The sequence below is a fragment of the Vicia villosa genome, linkage group LG7 (assembly GCF_029867415.1).
Source record: "Vicia villosa cultivar HV-30 ecotype Madison, WI linkage group LG7, Vvil1.0, whole genome shotgun sequence".
NCBI lineage: Eukaryota > Viridiplantae > Streptophyta > Magnoliopsida > Fabales > Fabaceae > Vicia > Vicia villosa.
The window spans coordinates 70,632,434-70,654,627 of record NC_081186.1 but is presented as its reverse complement, the minus strand read 5'-3'; the positions used below and the strand labels follow the sequence as shown (position 1 = coordinate 70,654,627).

At 35.5% G+C, this 22,194-nt stretch overlaps 2 protein-coding genes and 1 long non-coding RNA gene across 5 annotated transcripts; 1 reads left to right on the top strand and 2 right to left on the bottom strand.

The window, feature by feature from the left end:
* Positions 1 to 1,217: 1,217 nt before the first annotated feature.
* On the bottom strand, positions 1,218 to 3,395 carry LOC131617401 (uncharacterized). Of its 3 annotated transcripts, none has more exons than XR_009288571.1 (5): positions 3,257 to 3,395; positions 2,986 to 3,140; positions 1,761 to 2,088; positions 1,558 to 1,655; positions 1,218 to 1,421 (listed from the first exon to the last, which is right to left on the bottom strand). It is a non-coding gene; the product is annotated as an uncharacterized LOC131617401 (long non-coding RNA). The 3 variants fall into 3 exon arrangements; XR_009288572.1 differs by having other exon boundaries at positions 1,915 to 2,088; XR_009288570.1 differs by having other exon boundaries at positions 1,558 to 2,088.
* Positions 3,396 to 11,938: 8,543 nt separating this feature from the next.
* On the top strand, positions 11,939 to 13,812 carry LOC131620733 (alternative oxidase 3, mitochondrial-like). The gene is made up of 4 exons (XM_058891899.1): positions 11,939 to 12,483; positions 12,576 to 12,704; positions 12,859 to 13,347; positions 13,550 to 13,812. Exons 1-4 carry the CDS (start codon positions 12,187 to 12,189, stop codon positions 13,607 to 13,609), a joined length of 975 nt encoding a protein of 324 aa, XP_058747882.1. The 5' UTR covers positions 11,939 to 12,186; the 3' UTR covers positions 13,610 to 13,812.
* Positions 13,813 to 14,029: 217 nt separating this feature from the next.
* On the bottom strand, positions 14,030 to 21,751 carry LOC131620732 (potassium transporter 7-like). Its single transcript, XM_058891898.1, has 10 exons — positions 21,223 to 21,751; positions 19,678 to 19,906; positions 19,312 to 19,560; positions 19,066 to 19,116; positions 18,496 to 18,756; positions 16,612 to 16,664; positions 16,399 to 16,513; positions 16,060 to 16,314; positions 15,184 to 15,706; positions 14,030 to 14,898 (listed from the first exon to the last, which is right to left on the bottom strand). The coding sequence occupies exons 1-10, from the start codon at positions 21,499 to 21,501 to the stop codon at positions 14,364 to 14,366; spliced, it is 2,550 nt and encodes an 849-aa protein (XP_058747881.1). The 5' UTR covers positions 21,502 to 21,751; the 3' UTR covers positions 14,030 to 14,363.
* Positions 21,752 to 22,194: the final 443 nt, after the last annotated feature.

Sequence of the window (22,194 nt, the reverse complement as noted above, 5' to 3'; positions counted from 1 at the left end):
TGACATTGATTGGACATCATACACGACTCACCGAGACATTGTTGTCTTCTATCTCATTTCATATTACTCCGGATGGCTTGTATGTGGGAGGAAATCTAATGTGCAAGTATCTGTCGGAGCAATGCATGCGTCAGTTTGAATATGTGTAGATCATTAAGAGATCCCCCTTCGAGGCTACTTCTAACAGCATCGTCTGTTGTCATCTTGATGACAAACTGACAGATTACGAGAGTCATCTGATACTAGAGGAATATCGGAGTATGTCAGTCACAAGTCAGTGGTATTATGTTGACGCTTACACGACTTGGTTATATAGTGTGTCACAACTCTGTCATGATACCAAATGTTTCTAGACGTCCATCTAAGCCTGCTCATTGAAGATCCTAGAGAATGAGCAAACCAAGGATGACCATGTCATTGATGTGTTGTCGATCAGTCAAAATATTTTGTGAATTATTGTCATACCCCAAATTTGTCCTACCCTTTAATTTCTAACTGGCTTAGGCTTTTCGTTCATGTGCATATCTCCATTAGGACATCAACATAACGTCATGCATCATTAATCAATAACTTTGCATTGGAGCAAAGATCTTGGAAGTTACGGTTATATGGTCGTTCATTGTGGGCTTCTTTCTCCTAAAGCTACAAGGTTTTCCTCTATGAAGATTCACCAAGGGCAAGAGGAATATGAGTTGTATATGTGGTGTTTGCGATCATTAATTCGACTGAGATTCATCGGATTTCATGTCGATATGTTCTTACGCGCATCAATCCTTATCTTCTTCAAGAATCCCTCAAGGCATTACTATTATGATGGTTTGAAACACAAGGGCAATGGCAAGAGAGATTGATTTGTTCATTTATCTTGATCAACACAAGTTTTGGCTCGCATCATGTACTTAGTACTTCAATTGCGGGTTAATTGAGATTTCGAGAATTAATGATTCAAGACTTGCCGTTGAAATTTGAAGGCGAGGATTTAATAAGTGGACCAAGTTTTATTTGAATTTGCAAGTGGATTTTTCAAGGCATTATTGTGATGGATTGGATTATGTCCATTGAAACTTAAGGTTGATTGAAATTCAAACATAATGGGAATAAAGCCACGGTTCTCAAGTGTTTGTGTGTAACTTCTCAAGAGCTAACAGCAAGGCATGCTAGTGCAAATTCTGAAAGAGAAGTGTAGTGAATATTGGGAATATATCGTTACGTTCAAAAGGATTACAATGATATAAGAAAAAACGTCCATCCCATTTACAACAAGTTTCATCTCAAAGTTTACATTCTGAAAAATAAAAATAAAAAAAAAACCACATGAACATGAGTCTATCCTTCATCTTGAAGTCCCTGTTGCTTCTACCCGATCGGTTTTCTACCTGTAAGTGGCATGCATTTTGTCCCAATTCAGATGAAGGCTGAACCTGCACTTCACATAAAAGCCACTGCTGCATTATTAAACCAGAAAACAAACCAGCCTCTGTGCTATACAAAAAAAACCGAGTCGGCGCCGAAAGAAAACCAATTGAACCGCAGCTCCAAATGAAATGAGAACCGAACCTGCAGTTAGGAACAAACGCAAAAAAAAACGGTTCACATCGGAGGGAGTCATAATAGTTCAGCTTGCCACTCGAAACTCGCATCAAAACCAGAGCTGCCTACATGATTCAGAAGAAAATATTTCAAATTCAGAAAAAGAAACCAGATTCAATCAAAGAGAATCAATGCAAAAAGGCAAAACAAAAACCAGTACAACCATATACCTTTCAATAACCACACAAAATTCAAACCAAAACCATCTCACATTCAAACATACAAAATCCTAAACCAGTTCATAACCTACTCAGTGCTAGCTGCCTAGCAAGTTGAAAACAAAAAGCGCAAACCAAAACAAAACCGGAGCCAGCAGCGTCCAACCTCACCGAAGCCGAGCTGCACCATTAAACTCTTCAAATAAAGGACCCTGCGCATTAAGCAAACCAGTGCAGTCCCATAAAGACCATGAGCTTCGGCTGCAAAGAGCCACAAACCGTGACACAACTTTGAACCAAACTGGCAGCCATCACTACCTGCATAAAATCACCCTCGACTCTGCAAAAAAATCAAAACAGTTACATATACATTATCTTCATATCATTCACACAGTTCAAAACCACATTCAAGTTAATCATCATCATCATCTGGCAGCATCATCTATAGTACATACAATAATTTCACACATTCAAATCAACTTGCAGCTTTTCATTCACAACCTACCCACTACTTTCTAATTGGCATTTAACAGAAATCCAAACTAACTCAGCTGAACCAAATGAACCCTGCATATAAGAAATAGAGGAGAAAATTCAGTTACAAAAAACCTAACTAAATTCCCTAACTGCCAGTTAACTTTCCAAACCGATTCATAACAGCTCTATAACCAACTTCTTCTAATCCTAACAACCAAAACAGAATCAAAACTAACTGTAACCGAATCAATCTCCACCCTCAAAAATCCCTAACAGAATCTAAATCCAAAGGCCATCAATTCTCCTCTCAGCCTATATAAACTACTTCCCTCCATAATTCAAAGACACTCACGCCATTCTTTCATTCATCATCTTCACCTCACTCTTCACCCTTTCTCTCTTCTCACTCTCTGCTTCTTCTCTCTTCAATCTCCATAATCATCACTCTCCCTAAACACACGCCATAATCACCATCTTTCAACCTTCACCTTTCTCTGCTCCTCTCTCAACACACACGAATCATCTTCACCAACCTTCATCCATCATCATCTTTCACTCTCCAATCTTCATACACTCTTCATCTTCACCCTCCCAACCTCACTCACCCTCACACAATAATTCAACAACACAGAAGAAACCGCACACAGAAAAGAAGAAGAAGAGCAAATCGAAAAAGAAGAAGAAGATGAAATCAAAAACAAATAGAGCATAGAAGAAGGTGGTAGAAGGAGAGTTATAGAAGTTGAATGCGTATTATCACCTGAAACCAGAGTATCCTTCGTTTGTTTCTCCGCGTTTATTCTACGTCTTCATCGCATTCCATTGTTCAAAGAAGCACCAGACGTTTTCGTCTGATCGGTAACCTTGCCTTCAATCTTTCCCTTCGTGCCATGGATGTTTAGCTTGAGAGCGATTCTGAGACGGATTTAAGAGTGAGAGAAGAATTGTGAGTTGAGACTCTGAGAAATCTGAATCAAAAAAATCAGAAGCAAGGAAAGAGAGCTCGAGTCGGAGAGATAGAAGATTGAGACCAAGAGTGGTTTGAACGGAGAATCAACGCCGCGTTTGAAGAAGAAGCTTCGTAGATGAGGATCGGAGAGGGATATCCACCGCGCCGCCGTTCACGTTGAAGGAGAAGGAGCTCTGAGAATTGGGAGCGTCACAACTCAAGTAAACCTAATTCCTATTTTCTTATTTTTTTTATTTTATTTTTTAATTTCTTTTCAAATTAAATGATAAAAATCTGAATAAAATCTGGATCAAACAACCATGGGCCTTATCACGAAATGCTACCCGCACCCCCTGACAGCCCACGTACCATTTTTTAGCTTGAACAAAAATCTGTGACAACAAAAAGCCATTGGACCCATGCGCCCAGATTGCCAATACACTATGTTTCGGGCTTTCACCCCTCAGCCCAATTTCTTTTTGGCATGATACAAATTTGTTACAAAAATCATCATTGGGCCAGTTCTGGATAGACCCGGGGCCCCACTGCTTTTCACACCACCAGTTTCAATTGACACCCCCTAACTCACATTTTTCTTCTTATTAGAATTTAAGGTTTTGACTTAGTTTTATTCAACTTTTTTAGGTAATAATCAATAAAACTTGTTAGATCCTTAGGTAATTGTTGACATTAACTTTTTCACAAAACTCATAAAAAATTAGTAGATTTTTGGTTAATTTTGACATTTAAAGTTCTTTTATAAAAATCTATAAAAATAATAGTGCTTTTAATTCACCTTTGTGCTATATTTTTAACTTGCTCTTTTTCATGTTCTTATGCTATTCTCAATACTCCACTTAATGCTTTAATTTTCATATTTCTTTTAATTCCTAACCTTAGGTAGAAACCATGATAACATTAGGTAGAAATTCCCTTCATACTTAGGCTAGTTTCTTTTCCCTTTCAACCATAAAACACTATAAAAATACTTGAATAAACTCCCATAAAAAATACCAAGAAAACTCATAAAAAATGACTAATAAATACTTTGACTAATAAAAAGGGAATGGAAGCTTGTAACTTCTCTTGCTTAAGGGATGTTCGAGTGCTTGTGGCTCCCTTGCTTAAGGGTTCCATTCAGGCGTAAGTTCCCAACCTCTAAAAAACACAAACCAAAGAGTAACTCGAGTTTCCCTTGCTTAAGGGATTTTCTCGAAACACTCAAACTCTCTCTCTCTTCTCTCGCTTTCTTAAGGGCACCGTTATTTCTGCTCCATTGCATCCTAGGCTGTCCCCTTGTGCAAGAGCGCGAACGTTAACGCCGCCCAACTAAAAAACACAAAAACAAACAAAAACTATAGAGCCGAACTACGGCGCTCTGATTCCTGAAAAGGATACGTAGGCATCGAGTCGCGGGGCTTGAACGAGCACACTTGTAAATAATTCCTTCTTTTCCCCGTATTTCTTTTGCATTCATTCGCATGTAGACATAGACATAGTACACACCCTTTAGATAGAAACAAACATAGGTGGATACCATCGAGTACGATGGGCGTGAGGGGTGCTAATACCTTCCCCTCGCGTAACCGACTCCCGTACCTTGATTCTCTGGTCGCAAGACTCTGTTCCTTCCTTTGTTAGGTTTTCTGATATTCCTTTCCCTTATGGGATAAATATATTGGTGGCGACTCTGTTCATTTTTCGCGAGCGTGCGACAATTATGTATATAGTCTAGGTTGTTTGAAAGAGGTTATGATGATGCAGTTGTCCTAACACATTTCATTTTTACCGAGGCACGAAATATTTTGGGCTGCCGACGACAGAGAAAGAGTCATGGAGTTAAGATTAGGCATGCACAGTAGGTTATGTTTTTTTTTTTTTTGTATTTTGGATGTTTTAGTATTATTTTCCATATTTTGAGAATAATAGTTGTAATATTTGTTTATTAATGTTTGAATCAAATTATGCATATATGAAATAGACATTTTCAAATATGCATTTCCGAATTCACCCCAAAAATTTTCAAAGATGCATCGTCATATAATTCTCCCCGAATACACTTCTTACAAATCCACTTTGTTAACTTCCTTCCATTCCTGCATTTTCAACCCGCGTAACTTTTCCTAACCTCCTTTCAAGTAGTATAAATAAACTTTCCCATATTATTTAAAAGCACCTAATTTTCAAAGTCGAGGTTATTAAAAAATGACAATCAATTGATAGTAATATTATTTGTTCAATTAATGTTCTTCATCAAATTTAGGTTAGTTTCTTAGTTTAATTTTTTTGTTTGTTTGAAATATTATGTTATATTACAACTAAATATATTCCCTTTTCTTACATGTCCACTTTCTTCGCTTTTCCAAAATTTCTAACAAATAATATTAATAATTAATTAATTAAATTATAATTACTACTAACCTTACAAATTTTGGGGATGTTACAATTAGCTAATTAAAGAAAAAATTAAATTTATTATTGTTAAATCTTTCTCCACGTTTCAAAAATATTTCTTCAAATTACTAATAATTATTATTAATTTATTTATTAAATCACATTTAAACTAACAATTTCCAATAATTTCCTTAAAAATATGTCCACATTTTCAAATAATTTTGATAGTTTGTTTTAATTTTATTTTAAATAATGGTAATTATTAATTAGTGGTTAAAATGATAAAATCAATAGTTAGTTGATCCTGTTATAATTGATGCTGAATTTGATAAGGATGACCACCGTTCAACCACATTAATGTTTATATTACATGGAACATAGATGACTTATTATTTTTATTCTATTTTATGTATTTATTTACTTCTCCTTTATTTTATTTTTCAATCGAGATACTGTAAATATTTTATATAATATATCTATTAAATTTATAAATAAATTATTTTTATAATATTGTTATTATTAATAATTATTCAATAAAATATTTTTGTGCATGGCACAGGTAAAGGACTAGTGTTATTTATATTTAAAACTTTTGGTTGTCACTAAAAAGTTAAATAAGGATTTTGATGTTATCTTAATAGATTTTATAGAAGTTAGTGTATATTTTATAATTAGACAAGGAGTTTGTGTCATTTTAATAAACTTGGGGGAGTGAGTGTAATTTCTCCAATTTTAATTAAAATTGATTAATTGGTAAGATTTATCCTACTCCAAAAGAGTCTCAAAACTTTTCTTATTTAAGTGCTTGTTTCACATAGTTGTAAATTTTTTATTTTTGATTTTAAACGTAACTTTTAAGACCAAAATGTGAATGGTGAAAATAGAGTTGATTTACTTTTTTATTTAATTTTAAAATATTTTTTAATACAAATCAAAATAAATAAAAATTTTAAAACAACAGGTTGGATTACTACCACATTTAAAGGGTGTTGAAGTTCAAGCTCCTTGCACTGAATTTGATTGGAATTGCGATGACATGATTCAAAACCCTTCCGGATGGGAGCATAGAATGTGGAAGGTCCTCTATGACTCCTTCACTTCCCATTTTATCACTCAAAAATGGAATTCACAGCCATGGTCGTTCTAACCAGGTCACTCAGAGAAAGAAGGAAACCATATGTGAGTACATTGATTTTTTTCACAAAAGTGGTAGCAGCGAACGGGGCACGGACGACGAGCTAAAATGTTGGATGTTCAAGAAGAGGTTAAGATTGGATTGTATGTTCTTGGAAAAGCTTAGGCTCGAGGGAGCCTATAATCTGAGTGGTTTGTTGAATAAGGATCAACCCTATATCAATTATGAAGAAGGGCGTGTGGCTTAAAAGGGAGAAGGAGAGAGGTTAAGGAGTAGAGAACGCTGGATACAGCTTGAAACTAGAAAGAGATGATGGTCGCCGTAAAGAAGATGGGGATCACAAACCCCGATTCGGGTTTAATGCATATACTCCCTTGAACACTTTAAGGGAGAAAATCTAGAAAGAGCGTGAAAACACTTAGTTCAGGAATCCCTACCCGATCAGAGAATCATCTAGGACAAACAAGTCTAAATACTGTCGTTTTTACAAGAGTTATGACTACAATACATATGAGTGCATCTACCTGAATGATGTGATAAAATAGTTGATTAAGAAGGGGCATCTTACTAAATACACTTGGGATGATGATAAAAAAGGAGCCATGTACCATAAGATAGGGCGTAAGAGCCGATAATATTTTCCAATAAATAAATGTTCCCCTTGTAGAGAAAAATTATCCCCCAAAAAAGTTATTGAGGTTGTGACTAAAACCAAAGAGGAGAAAGACATCACATGTGAAAAAGAGGAATACTGGAAATGAATGTGTCATTACATTGCATTTATTACTAGTGGTCTTCCATGGGTAAAGAACCCCTCCAAGAAGACAATGAAGAGGAAAATCTTTGAGTTGGTCGTCGTGAGCAAGGAAGAGGGGAAAGCTTCAATCGAGAAACCAAAAAGACCTATCCCTGAATTATGGGATAGTGAAAAGGTAGGCGGGTCTCAAACAAGAACTTTCCTCTATTCATAACAGCCACCATAGTCAATTTTGAGGTCGCCAAGATCCTTATTGACGACAGAAGCTCTTGTCATATCATGTAAACTAAGCTTTTTGTATCATAATGTTCATGATTGGTTGATGACAATATGTATTGACATATATAGGGAAAGGAGGATACACAAGGATTTGTAGTGCGACCAAAAGAAGGACAGAGGAAAGGTTATGGATATCAACGTAGCCTCTCTCGTCATGCAATTGAGAAATATGGCAATCAAGCCCCCAACAAGTAAAACAAATTATTCTGACCAGATAATTGCAGGTGAAGGCTCCTGATGAAAGTTGAATTCGGGTACCACGTGCCCTACCAATGCCCCCTAGTGGCTAATAAACAACAGCTATGCCGCTTAGTTAAATTTACTTTACTACATGTGTAAAATGTTTATGCATTCTTCACTAAAGTCTTTTTTTATCGTAAAAGGTAGCAACGAGTCAGAGATGTTGTCACACATGCCCCTGATGTATGACTAAAGAAATCAAATAGCCATTACAAACGATTTAGGGGTGCTATCATAAAGTCCAATGACATATGAATAAAACAATCAAAGCCCCATAGTGCTAACGCGAAGACAAATATAAGGGACCATAAAGTGGCGATTAGGGCTCACCCTTTATTGGTAGCTAGCCACTTCGAAGGAAGAGGTGGGTCCTCATTATGTCAACCTTAAACCAGGTTCTCACCTGGGAGAATCGAAGAGAAATTGACCCTTGGCCAGGCACGATCCCAGAGATGTCAAATAAAACTATGATCAGGACCTCAGAGAATAATATATCTCACATAGAAATGAACTCAGGACTTTAAGCAATGTCATAACAAGTAAAATAACGGTAAGTAATAGAAATTAAAATATACACAGCAAAGCAAGAACCATAAAGTTTACTTATTCATTGAAGTTACACATGGTACGAGCATCCCAGACAAAAATGGACTACACAACCGACTCATCACCAATAAGAAATGGCTTCCCCTCCACCATTTCGTTATCTAGACGAGCTTTTATTGTAAAATATGCACTTGAGGATAAAAATGTTCTATCTGCTATTATGCATTCTCAAAATATGTATGCACGACGGAGAAATTGTCTTCCACGACCTTCACATACTCCTTAACAAAAGAAATATTTTCAATATGCATCTTCTAAAGGTCGTCTCAGTTTTTTTCCAACCTTCTAGAGGTTCTTTCAAATAGGCCTTCAACCACTCTACCCTTTTACTAGAAGATTCCAGCACCTTGTTGGCCTCGGAGAAAGTGGCATTGACCTCTGTCAATGATGCTTATGCACAAGCCAGGACTTCGTACTTCTTCTTCACCACCAACGAGCGACTGCACCTTCTTGGCTAGTGTGTCAGGATACTTAAAAGGCTCTACAGCAAATCTTATGCCTAAAAAAATATAGATGCCTCTTGAAGCTCGTCCAAATACGTCTCACTATATTGTGAGAGCATTGACTCGTTCTTGGAGAATTTCCTTTTCCTTTCAAGGATGTTCAGGAAAAAAGACTTATCTCATATTGGCATTATCAAAGGCTAGAATGGGTGCAACCCGACAAGTATGATACGCAAGGTCTGCTAACTCTTTATGAAGAACAGCCAAAGCCTTGCTCGAGAAGTATGTGTATTCCTCTTTAGAAATAGAAGCTTGGGATTCCTCGACTATTCGTGCAACACGGCGGGCAATGAACAAAGTGGGCACAACCACCAAAGTCGATAAATTTCCTTTTGTAGATCCAAGTTCCCCCAAGTCTTGTTCAAGTATCTGATGTCGATGAACGAATGAGCCTTCTTCCTGAAGCACCTCGAGCTCAAGACTAATGGTCGGACTTCTCGCAACCACTAACAACAATGAACACATACCATTTTCCACAAAGATCGAATTGGGGGAATCACGAACCTTCGCCTGCACCGGGGTAGGTAAGTAGAGAGTAACCAACTTGACATGGGGCCCAACGGTCTGAACCCTCTAATAGTTAGAGCATTGGTAACGCCCATATGAAAGGTATGACCTGAGGAGCCCTTTCATTTGTAGCCAATAATAGATAGGTTAGATAGCAAAACACTAAAACACTATTCAAAGAAAGGGGACTTCCCCACACTGCTTACCAAAATTAATATGCCTGGCCTCTTTCAATCCACCAGCAAGCATGTCTCTATGTACTCCTTCCATTGTTTCCTCGCAGCTGCATTAGACAGGACACTGCCATCCTCATAGTCCAGACCCCTAAATAAATTTACCAGTTTCCTTTCCACTTAAATCTCCTCTTGAGACAGATCATTTATTATGTAAACATAGGATCGAAAATCCTCCAAGAAACTACTCTAGCAATAGAACATGGACAACCTATCTAAATATTGGTAGGTAACCTAGGCTTTATGATACACATGTTGACATTAATCACCTTATTGAATGGAGTAACCAAGAAGTACATATCTTTGAAATATTTCACACTCTCCGAGTAAACCTCGAACATCTTGATACACTGCTTAAAAGATATAAAACCTTGACCCTATGCTGAATCAACAAAATTGTGTTGAGCTTTAAAGATATGTAATAAGAGTGTCGTGGTCAATGCACCCTTCTTGTATTAACACCAGTACTAAAAGACCTTGATATAAATTTAGCTCAATGAATGCAATTACAAAGGAGCGATTAATAAATGATTAAACATGACGACCTCGAAATCATTAAAGGGGAGGAGGATACTTATCAAGGAGGATAAGCATTCATGAAAGGGAACGACACACTTGTCACAATTGTTGCATATCCTCTTGTCTTCTTAAGAGAGAATCACCCCTACAATTTTTTAAAATTTCCACCGTTGTGAAGGAGTGGTCTAGACCGCCTTCACGAACAAAATCAGATGCAATATCTAGTCTCTCGAACCACCCATACCGATGAGTTGTCCCACGTGGAATTTCGAATTTCAGGTTAGATGTCCTCCATTATAAGGGATCAAGTTATCACATGAAAGAAGTGAATACAAATAGCAATACGAGGCAAGTTCAAAGCCATGTCTAGTGTTATTGCTAAAATTTATGCAAAATAAGCCACCAATCAACAACTATCTCCTCATTCAAACCCCAAGACCTTATTATCCATAAAGCTTAATAAAGTAATAAAGGTTGAAAGAATGGAAAATATAGGTGTTACCTTAAAAGGGACTGATTTTGGGCTTACACGCTGAAAAAAGGGCACAAAATGGTCGAGGATGAAGATAGAAGAAATCACAAACAATAAAATGACTAAGAGTTTCTCAAATTCACAGGCAGCGAAAAAAATAAGATTAACGGCCTAACAGCCTCTTATATGCATTTCCACTATATTAAATTGTGCAACCTACCACATTGGAAAGTGGAAACCACGCCACCAACGATTAAGAACTCATTAGGGACTGTTTAGACATAGGCACACACATCAGAGACTCCCTGCGAAACCTCGTTAATCAAGAAAGAGATATTTAATGCATTTGTTTCCAATGCTAATGAAGTCTCGTCAAGACTCTTCGCTTACTTTTGTTAAACACTCGGCCTACATATTACATTACAAATCCCTCATTCTACATAATAAAACAAGGACTTATGGACAGTTGTTTTGGATCGTTCGTAATCCTCATAGAAAAAGACATAAGAGCAAACCTCAAATGGAAAGAAACACATAGCAGATAGACCTTTGTACTAACTAGAAGTAGGCAATTTCGTTCTCAACATTTGATCCAATCCGACGGTTGTCCATAAAACATGTTGCATCATACGCAAGCAGTTTCAACCGCTCTTAAAATATAAAGGTAAAATTAAAATTCATTCTCACTCACACGTTAATTTTGATTTGCCTCACTGATTTGAGTATTAAAGTGCTAACTTTGCAGGTCGGTTCTCTCTCTCGCCAATCAAAAGTACATATCCATTGCTACAAAAATACAACTTTTTTACCTTATCTTTCATTTATAATTCCTACTAGAATATAATCGAGTAGAGATAATTAAATAAATATTTGACTTCTCAATTCTCCATTGCAATAGATTGCGTGTAGAACAAGATTTATGTTTGCAAAAGAAAGCAGCCTTCCCTTAGAATATTCCCAGAAAAATTAGTTCCTTCTTCTTTGGTGATATTGCATCAAGCTAAAGAATAATAATAGTCCAATCAAAAAGAAAACATAATAATAATCAAGGGAAGAGAAAAGTATATAAAGTACTCAGTAGCTGCCACGAGAGACAGTCAACGCTGCCTGAACATTTTCAATTCCAACTTTGTGGGCTTGTGGCAACTAATCAATCACTCACTTAACGCAAATTCATTAATTTAACCAACATAAATAAGCAACAAAAGTAACCACATATTGCTTCTAGTTCAACCTTCTTCGACCTTTCTTCTTTGCTTCACCTTGTAGCAAATACAAATTTGAATACCAAAACTATATAACTATAAATTAATCTCCAATACTGAACCATTCTTTTCATCCAAAAAAACACAAAAAAAATATTCATCATGAAACACTTTTTAGTCAGGTCAACAGCACAAGCTCTCCTCCGCAGAAGCCGGAACTTCTCAACTGCAGCGATCGCTCAACCGAGACACCAGCATAGCGGCGGCACGTATGGAAGCTTCTACTTGCAGAGGATGTCTACTCTACCAGAGAAAAAAGATCAGCAGCCAGAGGAGAACAAGAACAAGAACGAGGCCAACAATAAGAACAGCAACGCGGTTGTTTCGAGTTACTGGGGGATTGCTAGGCCTAAACTTCTCAAGGAAGATGGAACTGAGTGGCCATGGAATTGTTTTATGGTAAGTGTTATTCTTTGAGTAACTTGATATATCAGGGTGAGGTATATGGATGATGTTTTACATGATTTTATTATATATGATGTCTGATGCAGCCATGGGAAAGTTACAGTTCAGATGTTTCAATAGATGTCACCAAGCATCATGTCCCAAAAACATTTGCCGACAAGTTTGCTTTCAGATCTGTCAAGTTTCTAAGGGTTCTCTCCGATTTGTATTTCAAGGTAAAACTTCGAACTATAATTTGAACCGTAGTAAAGTGTAAAACTTGTCCTCCGTGTTACGGCCTAGTGGTTTAAATGCGAAGACAACTTACGTGACAATCAGGATTCGAACTCTGATCATGTGTTTGATTCATTTGAAATATAATTGCTGCAGGAACGGTACGGATGCCATGCGATGATGCTGGAAACAATTGCAGGCGTCCCTGGAATGGTAGGAGGGATGCTTTTACATTTGAAATCTCTGAGAAAATTTCAACAGACTGGTGGTTGGATCAAGGCATTACTTGAGGAAGCAGAGAATGAGAGGATGCATTTGATGACAATGGTTGAGCTTGTGAAACCAAGTTGGCATGAGAGGCTTTTGGTTATTACAGCACAAGGTGTTTTCTTCAACGCGTTCTTTGTGTTTTACATTCTCTCGCCAAAAACAGCGCATAGGTTTGTTGGTTATTTGGAGGAAGAGGCTGTGATTTCGTATACACAACATTTAAATGCAATTGAAAGTGGTAAAGTTGAAAATGTACCTGCTCCTGCTATTGCAATTGATTACTGGAGACTTCCTAAGGATGCAACTCTTAAGGATGTTATCACTGTTATTCGTGCTGATGAGGCTCATCATAGAGATGTCAATCACTTTGCTTCTGTGAGTGTCAATTTATCAGTTATAACTATATTAACTTTTGTTTTTTGTTTCTATCAAAATTTAGTCTCGTAAAGATTACTCTAAAAAGAATACAGAGATATTTGATATGTCAGGACGTATGATATGATTGATATACTTATCAGTATTTAGAAAACGGTAACTAAAATTGGTCAACATAATGTTGTGTTCTTTCTTTTTGTAGGATATTCATCATCAAGGAAAGGAATTGAAAGAGGCTCCAGCTCCTATTGGCTATCATTGAGTCATTATTTGTCTATTTTTTTTTACCAAATAGTAATTTCTATGTTCTAGTCTTTGTTGTCTAAACTTTCAATTTGTGCCTGAATTGTTCAATAAATAATATGTATTCTCAGTGTGCATTTTGTAAACTGAAAGTTTATCAATACACAATACAAAAGAGAAATGTCTTAATTTGTTGTATTTGAAATAGGGGTAGTGGTGCATGTTGTATTGAGAAAAAATTACCATTAATATATCTAAAATATTTTCTATGAACATTTCAAAAAGAAAACAGAATCTCATAAATTTGAATTAAAAAAGTGCCTCTTCACAAGAAATTAAGAAAATAATTAATTCCAATGAAAAATACATATCCTAGATAAAGTACTCATGTACAAAACTCTGTTTACCGCATTGAAATAGAGGATATTGCACATCCACAAAATGTATACACAGCCTTTTGCATGTTCTTTTTTCTTTTCGTAAACATAATTTTACATACATCATTCTTTTGTTCAAATTCTACATATATCTGTATCTATTTCTGTTCTCAATCTATTTCAATTCCATATATCCGCAGCGCATGCTCAGACTCATAAGGATAGTTGAAACAATTTCCAGAGGTGGAGCTGGAAAGATGTTCAATGTGAGGATCCAAATAATGATGATCAAATTAAGCACGTTTGAAAATGAGACTTTTCAAAATGTGAATATTCTGATCTACCTGACACCTGTTTCATAACTTTTATTGGGTTGCAAAATTGATGGCCAAATTGTCAAACCATGTAAGTCATTCCAACCTGCATTAGATGTGAATGTGGTACGCTTAAATTTGTGATCCCCCTTCTGCAATTCTTTCTTAGAAAGGCATAAAAATAGTTTATAACTAGCTTCTTCATAAACCATGACTCTTTCCTTGCCCTTATATCTCCATGACCAAGAAGATAAACCACTCCAGATTCTTTAGCCGTGCGTATAAAAGATAACTCTCTTTCTAGAACCTGCTCTGCATCGAGCGCAGGGGGTTTGGGCGATGAAGGCTGAGCATCCTGTGACGTACTAGGTTCAAAAGTAGGCATGAAGGTTTCATTAAAATCAGCTAGAAGAGGAACACCAAGTGAGTAAACACTCCCATTCGGATGTATGAGAACTCTAGAACCAGAGTACTCGTCTTCTAAATCAGTATCCTCATCCCCATCACTTTCAAGTGATCTCTCCTGTGCCTCACGGCGTATAAACTTCTCTAAACTCTCCATTAAAAGCTGTTCAAAAGCTTGGTGATTTTCTTTCCGAACATCTTTGTAACCATACCTGTCGAGATATATAAACGTTCAGATCAGACATGTAAGATGCCAAAATATTTTAATGACAAGTAAAGTATTGAAAAAATTACTAAACAAGATAGTCCCAGATTAAAAGTATTGTCTTTTCATGAACTAACTGACTACCCAAAAGAGTGACTAATATGATATCTCGGTAAACTTTCCCAATATTACATCACTTACTTATTCCCTTGAGATATTTATTTGAAGCTATAGCATTTTTAGCATGTTACTAAAAAGTATTATGCACTTGTAGGCTTTGAGCTCTTGTTACCTGGCAATACAACGAAATAAATGATAGCTTCTTTGGCAGACTCGTCGAAATAGAAACCTTTCATTTTGAGGCACCATAGCAACTGGAACAAACTTGATGCTCACAAATATAACCATGGAGTGTATTGCTGGAAGTGTGGTTAGAAAATGCCCAAAAATTCCTGGAATTCCTTTGACCAACTCGTTATAAAGTAGACCAATTCCAGGAGCTCGTATTGTCCCAAGATTGCAGCCCAATTCTCGCATTAATTCCGTTGATAGCTTTTGTTTGACTTCAGTTTCATACTTGAGCTTGCTTCCGTAGTTCCAGACGAACATTATAAAAAACATTATTGCAGCAAAGACCAATATAATCCAACTTCCATCTGTTATGCCCCACAAAACGGATGAAAAGAAAACCAACTCCAAACCCAAGAATACTACCAGGAAACTCAGCACTACGAGGATGTGCATCTGCCATATAAGAAGCATAACAAGAGTGACTAAAATGGTGGTCATCATCATTACCCCCAGCTCAGCAATACCTGAAAGATGACAAAAGAACAGGCTGAAAACAAATACTCTTTTATGTTATGTTAATAATATATATATTACAATAGTATTGAAGGTAGAACCAAAGAATCGGGTCCTCTTAAACAAGGCTCCGCCTCCAATATCACTTCCACTATAGTCAAGGACATTCAAAGAGAAATATTAAGAGAGAATTTCAGTGTTTTCCAATTAATTGCAGCACCATACGCTTCTCAAGAACCTATTCTACATAGCCAATCCCACTAAACTTGTGGCATCACTTACATTTTGACAAGTATTTAATGCATGTGTATAAATTTAAAATATCCATGGAGATAAAATAAAGATTTTGAAATAAACTATTTACCATATGCATTTCCAATCTCATCAATGCTGGATATAGTGCAGACAAACACCACAGAAACAGCCAACAAGAACCAGTTTATGACAGGAATATAGATTTGACCCATAAACTTCCGAGAAGTATGAACAATTTTAAGACGCGGGAAACAACCAAGAGCAGTTGACTGTTTTATGCAAGAAAATGTGGCTGTTGTCATAGTCCGACTTGCAATTAGTGCAGCAATATTAGCAATGAGAAAAGTTGGCCAGAATACACCACCTACAGACAAGAACAGTATTACACCGACTTGTAAGGAATGCAAAACACAAATATATACATACACACACAGACACTGACACCTACTTGGAATAGAAGAAAAAAAGGCTTCGCCAGCATCAGCATGGTGTTCCATAAGGTATGCAGCTTGACCCAAATAACCCAATAGTAGGCACGGCAAAACAAGGAACACAAATGTAAGCTGCAAACAAACCAGCATCAGTTTCATCGATGTGTAATTTGATATGACCAAAGAAATAAAAGAAATCTAACCAGAAGCCATGATAGATGATTCATTACCTGAACTGCTCGAACAGAAAAGTAGCAAAGATCTGCAAACATGGCTTCAGAGCCTGTAACATGATCCAATAACAATGTTAATTGGTAGTGGAAAAATTTGTACGTGCCAGAAATAGTTAAATATAAATTGCATAATTACTACATCCCAATATTAAGATATTTTTGTTTGGTGTACAGAAATTTATTCTACATGTAATTAAATATATAATGGTGGGGTAGAATGAAATAAATCTCCATACAGTTGTCCAGATATTTTTGTATGATAAACAGAATAAAGTTTTCATTCTATTGTTTAAAACGTGGACCGGTTGACAACAACATTAATAAACAGCATACCCCAAGAAAAGCAGAGAAAGATAGAGGTAGCGGATGAAATAGAATGCAATGTGTTTCATAAGATTTCATTACATTTCATCCTATTTCAAACAATCCAAAACACATCCTCAGGGGGAGTTTGTCAGGCTACGAGGCCTACATGTCATAAGCCTCATCAAAAACTTACAGTGGTACTTACAAATGACCTCTCAACAAAAGACCCCTGACTAGAATCAAAACTACAACTTTATCGGCACTATCTAATCCTACTAATACAGCCAACTATCATGAATAATACATGCTTCTCAAATCTCAAATAACAGTAAAATTTGCCCACGAATTTCACAAAATCATACTCCATTTGTAATCAAGGAAAAACCTAACCAACCCACAAATTAATACTCCTACTTTTGTATATATATGCATGTAACCACTGTTTCTTGAACACGGGGCATTTTATTCATTTTATTCAGAATCATATATAGTCCACAACTATGAAGCATGGATACTTCAAAAACTCAGTCGAATCGTATCCGATACGACGATACGGCGTCAGTACATATCGGAGAAGTATCCAAATTTTTTTTTTTTAAATAAATAAAAAAATTCCGATACGGCGGCGATACGCCTCGAAACTCCCCGGATACATGACTGTTTATTTTTTTATAAGAGATTCTTCTTTTTAATCATCCTTTATTCTCCTTTTTAATGACTATTCATTCCCAGCAATTCTCTTTATATCCTAATTAATTCTTCCTAGATAATTACTACCATTTTTCAAAATTGGTTTTAATTCTCGTAAGTTCTTATGAATACTAATATTTAAAATTTAATTCATATTAATTATTATTTATTAATTTATTCATTTATTAATAATACTTATAATGAAATGTTTTTGACTAAGAATGACACTGCTTGCATCATTTCTTTTATTTCAAAGTTTCTTTCTCCTACACCTTGATGAATTGGAAGCTGCTCTATTTACCTATCATGGAGAAAGAGATGACATTGATACTATTCCCATATCTTAAATTTAATATTTTTAAATAATATAGTAATGTTAAAAATTGTCTTATGAATATGGTTTTCTTAAACTATAATTTAACTAAATGTTTAATTATAATTTTTTATATACGTATCGTATCATGTATTTTTCAATTAGTGACGTATCGGATATGTGTCATATCCGATACCCGTATCGTGTCCGTGCTTCATTGGTCCACAATAGCAATACTATAGCAGCTACATGTTGCATCACTAGGGTGCTCATTTGCATCGCATTTTTGGGTAGCCGCTGGCATTTGCATCCCATACTCAGGAACACAGCCCCTATATAATAAACCAGGTCCTACCCACCCCAATGAATCTGAAAGTCATGAAAGATGACAGTAGGCATTTCATTAAACCTCCGATAGTAATTAGAGAAAATCAATATTAGTCATTGTAATTGCTACCAGGGCATTGATTTAAAAATCGAGAACAGAGACATAAATAATCAAAATATACACGACAAGAGAGAATATTATTATCACATCTACAATATCAATGATCCTGCATATATGTGTTTACCAGTTGCACACAGAAGACAGCCTCCGAGAGAATACCATGCTTTAGTTGAATTCCTTGCAAAGAAATAATAGATGTAAATAGGATTAAAAGCCCTTAAGACACTGCTGTCATATTTTACAAGATTGTATACACCAATGCCCGCAAGAGAACAAAACCATAAAAACAAAGCAGGTCCTACAGCAAGCCCAGCTTTGCTTGTTCCATACTTCTGTACACTAAACAAAACAACAAGGCAGGCAACAGAAATCATCACCACTTGATCTGCATAATCACGGAAAAAGTAGAAAAAGTTAATAAAGCTTCACAAGTGATTCTAAAATTGAAATATTTAGCCAATTTTTCCCAATTTCCACCAGAGTAGCCAAACTATAGAAATGACATCCTGTGAATACTTAGACTGAATTACAATACCTTGAAAACTATAACTATTAATGGAGAAGCAACAATTATTTATTTCATAAGAGAAAGAAAGATAGAAGCTATGTTCTCAAGATGTATCTGTGGGTAATATCAAATGCAGGTATTAATAACTATTACAGACAAGAGTTTGTAAATAGGATAACACGGTACCTTGCTTAATGGCATTTACCCCAACTTTCAAGCCATTAACAGATGATAGTACTGCAAGAAGAAAATTTTATAAAGTAAGAACTAGTATGAAGTAAACAAGAGGTTATTGAAAACAACAGCTGGCCATGAACACAAGCAACGAGATGTGATTACAACATACTATTAGTATTAATCCAAACTCCAAACACACTGACAAAGCATTTCTGTAGAAGTTACAAAATACATAATAATAGAGCAGTAAGTAACCTGACATTGCTGGTGTAACAACCCCATTAGCTATGACCATAGAAGTACCAGCAAGAACTAATAATAGTAAAATCTTCTTTAGATTCGATGAAGACTCTAGCCTTTCCTTAATTTTTAAAGACCTTTCAAGCTCAGGGGATGGCACCTTTAGCCTAAAGCCTGATATACGTGCATCTGACGGCAACTGATTGGGAAGAAGATTCACCTTAGCATTACGGCAAATCAAGGAATACAATGCAAATGTACCACCTGCAGTGATTTCAAAGTAATTAAATACACGCGATCGAGGACAGAACATATAAGGAAAAAAGAGAAATAGGAGTGAATATTTTAGATTTCTTTAAAACACAAAATTCACCACCATACCTTCACCGTCATCATTTGCCCAAAGAACAACAAAAACATACTTGAGCAAAGGAATCAAGATTAAAGTGTACAAGACCAGTGATAATGCCCCAAGAATATCTTCATTGTCTTTAATAGGAGCCTTTCTAAACATAACACTAAAGGTATATAATGGACTTGTTCCAACATCACCAAAGACAACACCAAGAGTTTGAAAAGCCAACACAATTTTCTTTCCCATGGTCATATCCTGCAACAGGACAACACGGTGAAGAAAGCAGATACAAAAACAAACTCAAATTAACAAAATGATTTTGTAAGCTTGATCTCTATTAAAAGAGTTGAATATGAAGTGGTTTAAATCCTAGCTTCAAGTTAGAATCAATTCTAGAAAGTAGAAACATCAATTCCAATTGACATCACCCAAACATGTCAAAATCAATTTTACGTGTGTGGAATTACTTTTCGCTCTCTCTGCTCTAAAACCATACATGCACATTCTAACAGAATTCACATCCCAGCTATATGATAAATCTTATGCGTATTTGGTTATGCAGTGACACAAAATAATTTTAATGAATTGATTATGTAAAACTAATTCTGACTAAAAATGAGTTAAATGTAAATAGATTCATGTTTGGATATATATTTAAGTAAAGTGAATCGAAAAATAAATTCAAGGCTAAAAATCAATTGTAGAAGCCAAATCCTAGCTTCAAGTTAGTAAGAACCAATTCTAGAGACAACACCAATTTTATGTGTTTAGACTCACTTTTGGCTTTCTTTACTCTAAAACCATACACATTCTAACGGAATTCACATCACAACTATATAATAAGTCTTACGTGTATTTGGTTTTGCGGTGACACAATAATTTTAATGAATTGATTATGTAAAACTAATTCAGACTAAAAATGAGTTGAATCTCTATTCTAAAACCATACACATTATAACGGTATTCACATGACAGCTATATAATAAATCTTACGTTGTTTGGATATATATTTAAGTAAAGTGAGTTGAAAAATGAATTCAACGCTACAAATCAATTGTAGAACCCAAAAGTTTTAAATTCTAGCTTCAAGTTAGTACTTAGAATAAGACTATGTTTGGTTTCACGGTATGAGCACTTAGAATTGATTCTGGATGTGTAAAATTGATTTTGACATATTTGGTTACTATCAAGTAAAATTGATTTTGACATATTTGGTTACTATCAAGTAAAATTGATTCTGCTTTTCAGAATTGATTCTACTTGAAGCCAAAATTTGTAGACGTGATTTTTACATTGAAATTTACTCTCTTTTAGTCAGAAATAATTTAATAGAATCAATTCACATAGAATCAATTTTTTTCACAGCAAAATCAAATGTATGGAATCAAAATCAATCAATTTTGGATCCTCCATACACCTAAAGAATAAAGTACAAATACTAGTACTACTACTACAGAATCAATTGAATCAAATCAGTAATAATTACTGAAAATCAATCCATGTGAAGTGAATCAATGAACAATCCATAATTGTCCGTAATCAATAAATGTAAAACAGCAAGCATTACTCACCTCATAGTGATGTGTATGAGCACCAGGAACCTCAAGAGCTTCAACATCAAACGAATCAACTCGTGGACCAGTACGAATAAGCCTCTGGTCAGCATTATCTTCGTCTTCTGAATCGAACATAGATTGATGCCGCATATCAGAAGCATCGTATTCGTCGATCTCAGACGGATCTTCGTCTTCCTGGAAAACCCACCGTGATTCGGTTGAGTCAACGGATAATGCACTCCCGGGATCTTCCTCGTCTTCGTCCATTGAATAACCGTTTCTAGGGTTTTCCATTGAGAATTGAAGAAGATGAAGGAATGATTGTGGAAGAAGAAAAAGTAGAATTGTAACTGAAATTTGTTTGAAATGGAATATTGGTTTGAATTCGGGAACTGTAATACCACGGGCCCTTGGTTGGTTTGATTGTGAATTGTGATGATGACGATTTTCAGTTTATTTTTTTCTTGTTGCAACACTCTCTTTCGGTGTGCGTGTGTGATAAGTTGGAGTATGGTGATAATTGTGAAATGTGGATTTTCACGTGGCAAAGCATGGGAATTGCCTAGGAATCTTTTTGAAAAGAGGGAAAAAAGAGGAAAAGTAAATCATCCATTTAAGGTATGTTTGAATTTGATAAAAAAGAAATGGATAGTTGATGGGTGATTGGTTTAATGGATAAACCAAATTGAATTTTGAATTTATATTCTTTATAATATATAGGTTTAAATGTAGTTTTAATTTTTTTTTTAATTTTTTAATTGTTTTTAAAAAATTAGGTTTTTAATTTCTCCATATCATTATTTTTAAGTTTATTTGATTTCCTTCGTAATTGTATGTTTGACTTGTTCGCTTATGACATGAAAATGATTATGTGGACATTTTATTTTTGTTATATAAATTTGTTAGTTATCTATAACATAAGAAGAAACTATGTTTTGGAAAAGACTAAAATACTCATTGCTTTTTATTGCACCACGTTAGCCTAAA